Below are 12,941 nucleotides of genomic sequence, written 5' to 3'. Positions count from 1 at the left end.
CAAATGGGTTGAACCCGTCTGTACACAACCCAAGTCGAACATTCCTTGATTCAGCAAAAAAGTCCGGATGAACACTGTTAAAGCATTTCCACGCTTCGCCGTCAGAAGGATGCACCATCACACCATCAACGGCATCGTGTGTTTGGTGCCATGTCATGTGCTCAGCAGTCCTTGGTGACATAAATAACCTCTGCAGTCTTGGTGTGATCGGGAAATATCTAAGTTTTTTATATGCCACTAGAGTCTTCCCCCTGCCAGTTCTGGGTTTGTAACGGGAATGCCCGCATGTCATGCACTCGGTCATCACAGCATTTTCAAGGTAGTACAACATGCAGAAGTTAGGGCACATGTCAATTTTCTGGTATCCTAAACCGAGGGGTTTCATCATGGACTTCGCAGCATAGAAGTTCTCTTTGAGCCTGTTCCCTTCTGATAAAATGCTTCTTGCCCAATCAATAATTTTATCATACCCGGCCTCACTCAACCCGTGATCTGACTTGATGGTGAACACCTGTGCCACAGCCGATAATTTACTGTGGTTTGTGCAACCATCCCATAATGGTTCGTCAGAATCTTTCAACAAATCAAAAAACCTAGCTGCCTCTGCATTAGGTTCTTCTTCTACGATTGGACATTGATTGACATTATCTTGATTCATTCCCATTGCATCCATAACCATGTTTCTGTAAGGATTAGTGTTGTCATTTGCCGCTTCATGCACGTTGCTAGCACTAGAAGTTGACCCAACCACCGTTTCTCCCATTCTCCTATTACTAACAAATACCTCTCCATGTGCATACCAACACTTGTAATCCTCCACAAACCCTTTGTGTAGAAGATGCATCATTACAACATCTGGATGTAGATACTTTTTATTTTGACACTTTCTGCATGGACACCTAATACCGCCTCCAGTAAAATTCTGGGAATAGATGTTGCGAAATTAATAAAACCCTGAACCCCGTTACAATAATCCATCCTCCGCAATCCTTGGGGTGAATTCTATCGAACCTCTATAAAAAGGACCCATTAATTAAGCAAGCTCTTAATTATTTCAAAACACAACATGTAATTCGGTAATTCTACAAATTAAGTTTTAACAATTTTCAAACAAATACAATCTTACAAAATCTAAAACAAACCATAACAAGTATAAAATTATACATTCATATACTACAAGTTTGTTTGAGAAATAACAATAAAACATGTACATCTACTAAAAAAAAATAATACATATACTAAAAAAACAATAAAATTAACATTTAAATGTTAAAATTTTAAAAGATAGAATTACTTACAAAAAATGATAAAATCCGTCGGTAAATCAGAACACGGATGCTGTGACCATAAAACAAATACAACTTGTTGTGCTGAGATGAGAAAGATTTTTGTTTTGGGGCGAGGGGGGGCTGGTTATTTTGCAAATGGGGAGGGTTAGGATTAGGAAGAAGAAGGAGAAATGGGAGAGGAGAGTTTCGGCAGAGTGGCCATATATTCACTTTTGCCGACGGAATTACCGACGGTTTTTATTCCGTCGGTTAATCCGTCGGCAACAACCGTCGGTAATTATGACGGGCAATCGACACGTCACCGCACGGACCTGCTATTCAAATCCCTCGGTGATTTCGTCGGTATTTTTAACGGTGCACCGGTCACGTCACCGGTACGGATCTGGCATTTCAAATCCGTCGGTGATTCCGTCGGTATTGTTTGACGGTGAACAGGTCCCATCACGCGTACGGGCCCCAGTTTTTAATTCCATAGGTGATTCCGTCGGAAAAATCACCCGCCAAAACCCCCGCGCCACCGCCCGCCCTTTTTTCATTAATTCTGAATTTTCGGTCGGTAATTCGGTCGGTAATTACCGACGGCAATACCGACGAATATTTTCCGTCGGTGATTTCGGCCGAAAATTACCAACAGAAAAAATTCCGTCGGTATGTCCGTTGGTATTTAGCGAATTTCTGGTAGTGTGATAGATTTAAATCAATTGGTAAATATTACTATAAATTATTAATAGAAAATTTTCATCGATAATTCAGTTGATTTTAGTCAAATTTGTAATAGTGTTGGACCATATAACCTAGGTTCACATCAAGCTATTAATTTTTCCCGTTTAAGCAAGAAGTTGCTCGCTAAAAGAATAGGAATTAACAACAGTATTTCAGGGCATTATTGTATATAAAAACAGGTGCCATCACAGAAAAGGATGTATCGATGGAGAAGGACAAAAGGCAAAACCTTAGATTGTGCCGCAAATAATATGACAAACACTTTTGTGATCAATATAGGATCTTCTCCAAGCTTGCACTTCTTTTCAGTTTCTCTTTCACTCTGGAAATTTCTCTTTAGCTAGACACCCCATCTCCAGAAGAAAACAACCAATCAAGAAACTAGAAACCCTACACACAGAAAAATGACAAGACCACGTTGCCCTGTGTTTGTGAAAATTAATGCTACAGCGATATGTCAAGAAACGAAGACGCATTTACTTTTGTCATCATATTATATAGTTTTCCTCCAAGCAATCTCGTCCAACTACAACTATATTTTGTCTGTTTTAAAGGGATGATATAGATATATTGAGAAATCCTCTGTCAAGTTACTTTCGATGGTAACCTAAATCTGCTGTGTTGCTTCGAGGAGAAGGCAGATTCCGCATGTCCATTAATGTCCTATTTGTGAAAAAACGTTGCGTTGCATTCATTCTAGGGCACCTGTAGCCTGCAACTAATGAAAGAATTAGACATCTCATCGTCCATTCGAACTGTTGTGGTGTTGCTAAGTGTTTACATTCATCTTGTAATACCAGACAAAGATTTGTGATTTGTAAGTGTTCAATGTCGTGCACGAAATTGCAAGGGAAAGAGTCGTATAAACTTGGCAGGGTTGATAATGGTGACATGGTGAATGAATGTTGATATGGTGACAAATAGGAGGTGGGCCTGCAAGATTTTAGTAGAAAGCAATTGCTAGCTACGAAAGCTGTTAGAGAATAATATAAATTATTTTTTAGAATTTTTACTTAACAGTTTTAAATTATTGGATTGAGATAATTTTTTAATATGATATCAGAGTTTGGTTGACCAAGTAGACATGAGTTTAAATCTTACTATTTTTATTTATTTAATAAAAATTAAGCACAAGATAATATGAGTTTTTATAAATTTCAAGTTCAAAAAACTTTTACTTAAAAAAATATATTAGAAAATAATATAAATTATTTGTTGATATCTTATTCTTGGACACAAGCTAACTGGTGGAAGAAAAAAAGAACGTGACGATTTTACTTATAATTGACTGTCCCTGATGAATTGTGCTCGTTTTGGTGGAAATGATGGAGTCTCCAGTCATGTAAGTTAATCTAGAAATATCACATGATAATCAAATATATAATAGTAATCATTGCTTTGATAATTTGGAACGATCACTTTCTTTTAGGTTTAAACTAGATAAATCTCACGAGTGTTGTGTAGATAGCGCTAAAAAATCTAGCTTATGCATAAAATTAAAGTTTCTAAGCATGAGTTTGATGTCAATTTCAAGCATGAAAAGCACATAGATTTCATTTAAATGATAGCTTAAAAACAGTAATTCTTGTAATTGAAAAGGATTTATAAGAAGAAAGAAATTGTACTAAATTAAGTATTAAATAAAATGTATAAAGAGAAATTGGTATTGGAAGAAATATGAGCAATAAAATTATATATAGAAATTACACTAGAAATTATATTTTTAAACCAATTACACTAGAAATAATTTAACTATGATTCATGTTGTTAAATAATATAAAAGGCTATAAACTATTTTGAGTGGTTTTGTGTTTTTCGACGTAGATTAGGAATCATATTTATAAATTAAAATGAGATATACATAGTAAAACAAAAAAAGGGAGAAAGTTGAGTTGCATTATAATATGTGATTTTGTGGGATATATCTTACAAGCTTTATACTATATTTATTAAACTATTAAGTTGATTGTACAACCTATAAAATAAAAAAATACAATAATATTTAATTAGGCATGTTAAGGGTAAGTAAAAAATGGGCAGGCGGCCTAGAGACTAGTAGAATTAAATAATCATTTTATAAATTATCATAATAATAGCATAACAAGTTAATATAAATTCATAAAATATATTCAAACTCGTCTGACAGGCTAGCACAAGACTACAGTATATTAGCAAAACACTAAAAACGAGTGGAGAAAATATTCTTCCTCCCGCTACTTAAACTAACACTTAATTATTACATTGTAGATTTTCATAGTAATATTTTTTTTGTCCCTAAACTTTTATTTTTACCCTTACAGGACAAATTGAAGGACAATTTAAGTTAATTTATTAGGAAAGGGTAAAATTAAAAGATAGAAAATCAAAGTAAAAAAAACAAAAAAGGAGATAATTGACTTTTTCAAACATTTGGCAAAATATTTATTGCAGTCCTCATACTTTTTGAAATATAATTATTGGTCCCTCTAATTTCTGAAATTTAAAAATTATTAATTTTATCCCAAAACCTTATTTTCTTTATTTCTCTGTCCTTGTTTTGAAAAAAAAAATATGAGATTTCAATGTTAGAGAAAGAGGGAATCATCATTGACATCAATTCATTATCATCTAAAAAATCAATTTATAATACTTTTCGTGAACGTTTGGCTAAATATTCATGGCAGTCCTCATACTTTATGAATTATAATTATTGGGTCCCTCTAATTTCTGAAATTTCAAAAAAATATCAATTTTAGTCCAAAACTTCTTTTTTTTTTTTTTTCAATCCCTATTTTGAGAAATGAGAAAGAAAGTTATTGGATTTTTAGTGTTAGAAAAAGAAAATTATCATTGACACTGATTAATTATAGTACAAAAAATGCCAATTTCTAATACTTTTGGTGAAATGTTCATTGTAGTCGTCATACTTTTTGAATTATAATTATTGAGTCCCTTTAATTTTTGAAAATTTAAAAAATATCAATTTTAGTCTAAAATTTCATTTTCATTATTCTTCTATTCTTCATTTAAGAGAGAAGAGAGAAAGTTATTGAATTGCCAAAAAAAAAAAATGGTGGATTTTGGTGTTAAATTATGGTTCTATTTAATGGGGGTAGTTCAACATAAAATTTTTCACATTTAAATTTCCAAAATAATATATCTAAGTTCAAGAAGATTTTTTTGTTCTGAGTTGATTTTGGATTTTTGTGCGGTATTTTTAGGCCATGTATAAGTTTATTATGGTGTTTATGGTGTTTTCTAGGTATTTTAGATAATAATATATTGGAAATTGATTTTTGAGCAAAACATTCATATGACCCAATTTTCCAGCAACCCCTAGTCATTTGAAAAATTCACTAGCAGACAAAGCATCATCTACAATTTCTTTAAAAAAATTGAAAGTGCGAACAATTTTGTCCGCTCTTTAACATTTAAAAGGAGAGCGGACAATGCATTGTTCACCTCTTGCTATAAACAAATTTAAAGTCCTGGCTCATGGGCTAGGCCTATTTCATTATGGGTTAAGCATGTTGGTAGGCCAGCACTTGTTTTTTCTTAATTAATTGTGTTTTTAACTCTTTAAAATTTTAAAAACAATACATCATTTCATGATTTGTTTGTTATTTAAAGGTCTTTTTTATTTGACTTGAAAAACACTCTTTTTTATGAGACTTTAAAAAAATTAGGATTATTTTTTATTTTAGTGCCTTGTGCTATTTTTTATTTTTTATTTTTTAAAATATTTTGTTTGATATAAAAAAAAAAAGTCTCATGCACCTGATTTGTGTATAATTAAATGAAAAATAATCTTAAAAATAAAAATATGTTAAATCCAATAGGAGTGCATGCTTTAAATCGCGAGTTTTGACATATTAACCGTAATTAACTTGGATATATATATATATATTGAATGTTTTATTGAATGTTTTTATTTCCAATCTCATTCTTTAATTTATTTTTTTGCATTTATTATAAAAAACAATGTATTAGAATATCCTGTATATTCACTTTTTTTTTACTGGAAAAAAAATATCCAATTCATAACAAAAAGGGATTCAAATGGGTAGTATCTAATCAATTTGGTGTCATTAGCTAGATATAAAAATCTATCCTTGTGATCGTACTTTTCCATGCATTAACCTCTATTATGGGCAACAATTTTTGTAATTTTTTAGATGTTTTTTGTTTTATGTAAAATATTTTATGAATATAAATGTATTACATGTAAAATCTTTTTTTTTAATAAAAATTTTATAAAAAAATATGAGTCATGGACTAGAAGCACTATAAATAATAATAATAATAAAACCCACAAAGCTTAATCCCTAGAAATTGAAGGGTGAAACAGGAAAAACAAATCAATTACACAAAATAGTCTAAAACTAAAAAACAATATAATTAAAATAATGAGTGTGAAAATAATTATTAAAAGTAAATGAGAGGGCAACCAAAAGCTGCCAATTAGAGGGTTAAATTTAAAAGAAAAATAACTTTAACAATAGAAGAAAAACCAAAAGAATGAGTACTAAATTAAAAAAAAAAAAATACACCATAAACTTTCATTGAAGAGTGAAATTGAAATCTATTAAAATTTTAACAAAAGGCCAAGAAATGAAATTAGAAATCTTAAGAATAAAGATTGAATTGGAAAAGATAATATATGACAAATTGTAATTGAAGTACTAAATTGAGAATAAATAAAAATTTATAAAAGGACTAAGAAAAAAATTATAAATCAAAATAATTTGGATTGAAATTGAAACATTAAAAACAAATAAGACTAACATGTACTTTTTAAGAAGGAGAGAGAAAAAGAAAGAAAAAAAAAAAGGGTCATTACTGATAGACATCGACACACGTCGTACCAACAGGAAAATAACATGTTGGTGCTTCCAATGACTTGACGAAAGGTCAATTTTGATCACAGGAGGCATTGCATGTGCCGTCCAAAATGTGTAGACATCTTCTATACGTTAACGCTTAAACTATACATGCCAATGACTTTTTGGAATTAAATATTAATTTATCAAGCTAAAAGGTCTAAAATGTTCCTAGACATATGGCCAAAGTTTTTGGTCGTTCCAAGGGAAAAATTATTTTTTTACTGCTTTTTTAAGAAAATGAAATGATAATAATAGGCTTGTTAAACAATTCTAATTTTTATGTCAAGGTGGGTAAATTCATCATTTTTCTATTCTAAAAGAGTTGAAATGACACATATATCCCAGTATAATCTTTGTTCAACAATTCTAATTTTTTTGACAAAATAAGTAAATTAATAATTTTACTGTTTTTTTTAAAAATAGAAATGATAATGGTGGCACATAATGATTAAAATAGTTAGATAATATTATATATGAATTACTATATGCAAAATTTTATAAACTGAAAATATTATTTAAAAATAAACTAAGTTTAAAGATATATCATAAAATATGTTAACTAGTTTTTTTCATAAAAAAAAATAATAAAATATTTTTCATAAAACAAACATATTTCATGGATGAAGAACATCCCAAAACTTATCGTCCACTACTCATAACCCTAAACGTTATCCTCATTTCATCGCTTGGGCTTTAGCTCCGAGATAACTCGGCTGCTTACCTTGGGTTGTCACCGAGTTTCATCCTTGTTAACATAGCCTAGTCTAATGGTTATATATTCAATAGCTTTTTTCAGTAAAGCATTCATTTCTCAAAAGACGACGCAAAGAAAAATAAATAATTCGGGCTCGCAATGCATGCAACAGCTCATGCAAATGCAGGTTTGCAGGTATAATTTAATGGTACATTCTCCGACATGAATGTGTAAAGGATGAACATGCTAATTTCTCAAAAGATTACAAGCCGGTGGACTATTTAACAGACAACCTAAACAAAGATGGATCGCACAACAAACAGTTCCATCCTGGTTGTGTACCCATGCTCTGAAGGACACTAAAGAATACCTGATTTTCAGCAATACACGATGGCCAACTGAAATACCAGCATACACTGCGGAAACAACACAGATTATGGACGTCTGACTGTAATTTCTGTTACTAAAACATGAATTATGAACAGATTCAGAGGGCCCTCGAACAAAAATTTTCAGACTGATTTAACTTCGGTTCATGGAGTACATGATTTGGACGAAGATGTTCATGGATAACAAATATAATGTTGTACAAGAAAGTCCCAACATGAAGGAACAGTTGATATCCACATGGTTCTGATCACTGTAAGTTGATATCCAAAATGTTTATACTTCCAAGCTGTGAAAGAGAAACTACAATAATGTTAAGAATTCATAATTCGTACTTGTGACCATGCTGGTTTAATAACTATAAACTTGTTCCCTTTAACACAAGGGTCACTGCCAGCGGTTATTAGGATTTGTGTAGTTTCCATATCCTGGACCCATGTTGTTCTGGGGTTGAGAAGGTGGTTGTTTGGGTCTTGCATACTCTGCAAATATAACCCATCCATCCAGAAACTACAATACACAGAAATCAGAGAGGTTAAAATTAGACAACAACGAGAAATTAAGTTTCAATAATAATATCCGTCATCAACATTGTTATCAAAATAGATAAATCATCGTCAAGGGACAAACTGAAAAAAGAAAAAGGAAAAAAAAAAAAAGAGTAAAACAACTTATTTGCATTCTCTCAGGTAAAATTGCCAGGGCAAACATCAATAATCTGCATTTATTCTGTAGCATTGGCCAACATATTCATCTAACAAGCAAACTCAAACATTCACCGCCAACAAACCTTATATAAAATTGAAATAAAACACTTTATTTGAAAGCTGGCTTCAGACCATTTTTTTTCTTTTCAAGACCCATATTTTTTAAAAAATATTTACACCCCAGGGAAAATTCCTGCGCCTAATTCTTATAGATAAGGTTGGTGAGGTAATGAGGTATGTTGCCATTGCCATAAGGCAGTTGGTACCCTTGGTTGCCAGGTGAACATCAAGGGACAAAAGCATGCACGGGACATGCATAGGGCCTGAGAACCTTAGCTTCTATCCACACTAAATGCCGTGTCACCTAAGCCATTGGAAGTCATCACACGAATTCATCCACAATCTTCACACCAGGAAAAAAAGAGGGAGACGGGTAAAAACACACCTGTCCATCCATGCCTTTTATTCCTTCTGCAGCATCTTCTAAGGTACCATATCTGACAAAACCAAAACCCTTAGAATAACCCGAGGTCCTGTCAGTTACAACTTTAGCTGTACAAAGAAAGAAAGAAAATGATTAGTAATCCAAAATAGAAATTTTCACAAAACATTTACTAAAGGAAGAGACTAACCTTGGACCACTTCACCAAATTTAGAAAAGGCCTCTTGGAGTCCCTCTGTTGTTGTTCTTTTACTTAGCCCTGAAACCAATATAATAGAAGCGTCAAATAAAACTTGACACTAGGAAGTTAACTTACTGATAAAATTACCTACACTAAGTTTTCATAAATGATTTTATGAAAGGCATAGAAAGACAGCTTTATTTGGTTTACAAGATGAAAGGAAAAAAAAGACTACTAAACGATTTTAATCAATGCCTGCACTGTCATTATCCAGCAGCTCATACATCCCAGGAGGAGGGTTATCCCAAATAAGTAACTGCTCAATCTAAGTGAGTAAGGTGGGAAGAGAAATCTGGAAACTATTTAATTCTTCCAAAAGCTCCTGCATCACTAAGACACACCATGCGTAGCAATTTCCCTCTCTCAAAGAATGGACAATAAACCAAGTAATAGAGTGAGGAGCCATGTGCCTGATATCATGAACAAACCATAATAAGGATGAAGAGTCCCACTTCCACTATACACCTCATAGCTTCAAATGGAATCATTGTAAACTTGAAATATGCTAGCCCCCAGGTTCATGACCAATCAAATTCCCAGCCTATTGAGAATAATTCTGCATACATGATGCTAACAAAACCCCGCTTGCATGAAAACCTTTTGATCCATGCACCATGATGTTCTATAAGGCCACCAGCTCCAACATTGTAACCTTGACCTGCCACACTCCCTTTTGTATTATTTTACAGCAGTACTCTAGAAGAAATTTTGGTAAAATAAACCTCTCCTCATCCACCCCACAAACATCTTCCTCGGCAAAAGCCCTTTTAATCTCTTCAACTAATCTTCCTGCCAGGAAATTTTGAGTATTACAAATAGATTGCATTTGTATCCCATAAATAAGCATTATGGTGTGCCAACAAAATATGCCCGCAAATACACAGGAACATGTTCCAATTCTCATTCTTAGGCTCAGAACCCTCTTTTTATCCAACCATTTGAAGGTTACCGTAGAAGAAATTCTGCAGACTGTTCAGAATGCCCTTCCAAACGTCCACCCCCTTGCAAAAGTCCCAAAATACATGAAATTTACTTTCTTCCGTCCACCTCTAGCACAAAGACCACTCCCATGAAGAACTCTTTCCATCTAAGCTTTCTGGAGTCTGTCCCTTCGCACTAGCCATAAAACATCTCTAGCTTCCCCAGAATTTTTAATTCCCAAGCTCATCGCAAATTATCATCATGAACAATTCCAGTATCCCTTCCAACTAAAAATTTATAACCCACACAATAATAGGATCACAAGCTACCATGACTCCGAAGAAAGACAGATGTAAGTATCTCACAATTCACAACTACTTTCCAATAAATACTAAAGCATGTGCCAACTCTTGAAATAAATCATTTTTATTTTTTAAACATGTACTAAACAACAATAGATTTTTAAATCTATCAAATAAAACCCATCACCAATCTAGCTTAAAATTGTAAACTACACACCTGTATTATCATATCATATCATTTACTAGTTTCCCAAATGTATGATCATACCCATATTCAAATCTAAATTCCGTAGGTTTTTCAACGCCTAAATAGCAAGTTCCAGTAACTTTTTTTTTTCTTTTGCAAAGAGCTAACGTATAATCACCTAAAAAGCACACACTTGATTTTAACCACTTCCATGCATTTACTTGCTATTGTCTTCAACAAAGCGTCGAATCACCACAAAATTGGACGCAATAATAAGCAAAGGGAAAAAAAACAAAAAACCTTCCCTCAACTAATAGGATAGTAAATAAAACATCCTATCAATCTACTCATAACCAAATAAACACCACAGTCAAAATCACAGAAATCATAACCAAATAAAGAACACAAAAATTTAACCAAAGAATCTTAATTTAGGAAAAAAAATCAGATCTCATAAAGTTTTAGGCTTTCCACAGTAAAAAAAAACAAAATCAACCCCGTAATAATCGCAAGCAAAAATACTAACAGAACCCATATCGGAATTGAGGTAAATAGCAAGTAAATGAGAGTAACTGTAGGAGATATAAAGAAAGAGACACTTGCCAGATACGAAGAGATTGGTGTTGGGTTCAGCCTGTTCTCGTGCAGGAGTTTGCTGCGTGGTCTGAGGAAAAGGGAAGGAGGAGGATAAAGTAGAAGTTGTTGAAAACAGCCGCAGCAAACCGCCACGGGGAGCTGTGGCTGCCGCAGCCAAAGACATCGTTGCTCTCATGGCCATGGTGGTGGTTTGTTCGCTTTATTAAGGGTTTTAGCTAAAAGTAGAACCCTTGTCTGACCGAAATAATAAGTGCTTCGGAGTTAGGGTTTAGAAGAAAAAGAGGGTTTATGTCTGGGGTAAATTGTAATTTCCTTATTCTCTCAAAGTTTGGAAAGGTGGATTTAGGCTTCATTTTTCTGAGAATCTGAGCTTTCTAAGTTAGTCTTTTGGGCCTAATAGACAGAGCCTTTTTTTTCTGGCTACAATTGCCTATCTTGAGACTACGAGCAGTTTGTTTTTTAATTTTAAAAATATTTAAAATTAAATTTTTTATGTTTTTATATTATTTTAATGTATTGATATCAAAAAAAAAATTTAACAATAAAATTATTTTGATAGATTTTTAAGTAAAACATACTTTAAAAAACAATCGCTACCATAATATAAAACGAGTTCTAAGGTAATATTTGATATTGTAGTATTGGTTGTTTTTTAAAGTATTTTTTTGCTTAAAAATACATCAAAATAATATATTTTTTATTTTTTAAAAATTTATTTTTGACATCAGCAAGTAAATAAAAATTCAATTTTTTGTCAAATAATATTTGTACGCTAACTAATACATAGAATAAATTTTCTTGTTAGGTTTTAAACAACTTATCTAGAACCTTTATCTTCATTTCAATTGGTTTCTATTTTTTCTATGCCATGCTCTTCTATTTTAAAAACACTACTGGAACCCACCTTTATAAAGAACATGGAACCCTTGCTTAGAATTGCTCTTATAAATTCACCGTCTAAAAGAATCATCCCATATAACTTCTTGCATTTTTATGATTCCCACGATGAGATAGATGGAGGGAATTTTATGTTTGCTACAGTACAAAATAGGTGACTAAATAATTAAGATGGTGCTTGTTTTGAATTTGTTCTCTAAATTTTTAGTTCGAGTGCAATAATTAAGGGCTATTGAAAAATTATTTTATTGATAATTTTAGAATTTTATAAAATTAGTTAAAATATATATAAATTAGATAAAATATTGACAATTAAAAAGAACAAACAAACAAAATAAAAAAGAGGTGTCAAAACTCTTTGGTTCAACTCTCAAGAAACTTGTCTGTTTGCTTCGTGGCTGTTGAACTCATGAGAAGCCGAGACTTGTGCAATATTTTTTTCCCAGTTGGACAATTTCTCTTAACTTTCATAAAACATTTTTGTCATGTTTTCTTTAACATTAATAATTAAGACACCCCCCAGATTCCTACTTTAGATAGGGCTCATGTTGGAGCAGGCAGCCAGCCATCCACGCCCTTGTTCTTCGACAAAATCCACGAAAGATTAGACACACAGATCATCGTAGTTATCTGTACCCAATAATTAATTTCATTTTCTTTTTATGTATCTCTTTTATCATTGACCGTTTTGC

The 12,941-nt window shown here is 32.4% G+C and overlaps 1 protein-coding gene across 1 annotated transcript; it reads right to left on the bottom strand.

Moving 5' to 3' along the window:
* Nucleotides 1-8,066: 8,066 nt before the first annotated feature.
* LOC118030181 (organelle RRM domain-containing protein 2, mitochondrial) lies at nucleotides 8,067-11,613 on the bottom strand. The gene is made up of 4 exons (XM_035034169.2): nucleotides 11,359-11,613; nucleotides 9,295-9,363; nucleotides 9,108-9,214; nucleotides 8,067-8,465 (listed from the first exon to the last, which is right to left on the bottom strand). Exons 1-4 carry the CDS (start codon nucleotides 11,531-11,533, stop codon nucleotides 8,343-8,345), a joined length of 474 nt encoding a protein of 157 aa, XP_034890060.1. The 5' UTR covers nucleotides 11,534-11,613; the 3' UTR covers nucleotides 8,067-8,342.
* Nucleotides 11,614-12,941: the final 1,328 nt, after the last annotated feature.

This window comes from Populus alba, chromosome 1 (genome assembly GCF_005239225.2).
Source record: "Populus alba chromosome 1, ASM523922v2, whole genome shotgun sequence".
NCBI lineage: Eukaryota > Viridiplantae > Streptophyta > Magnoliopsida > Malpighiales > Salicaceae > Populus > Populus alba.
This window is presented reverse-complemented; position numbering and strand designations above follow the sequence as displayed.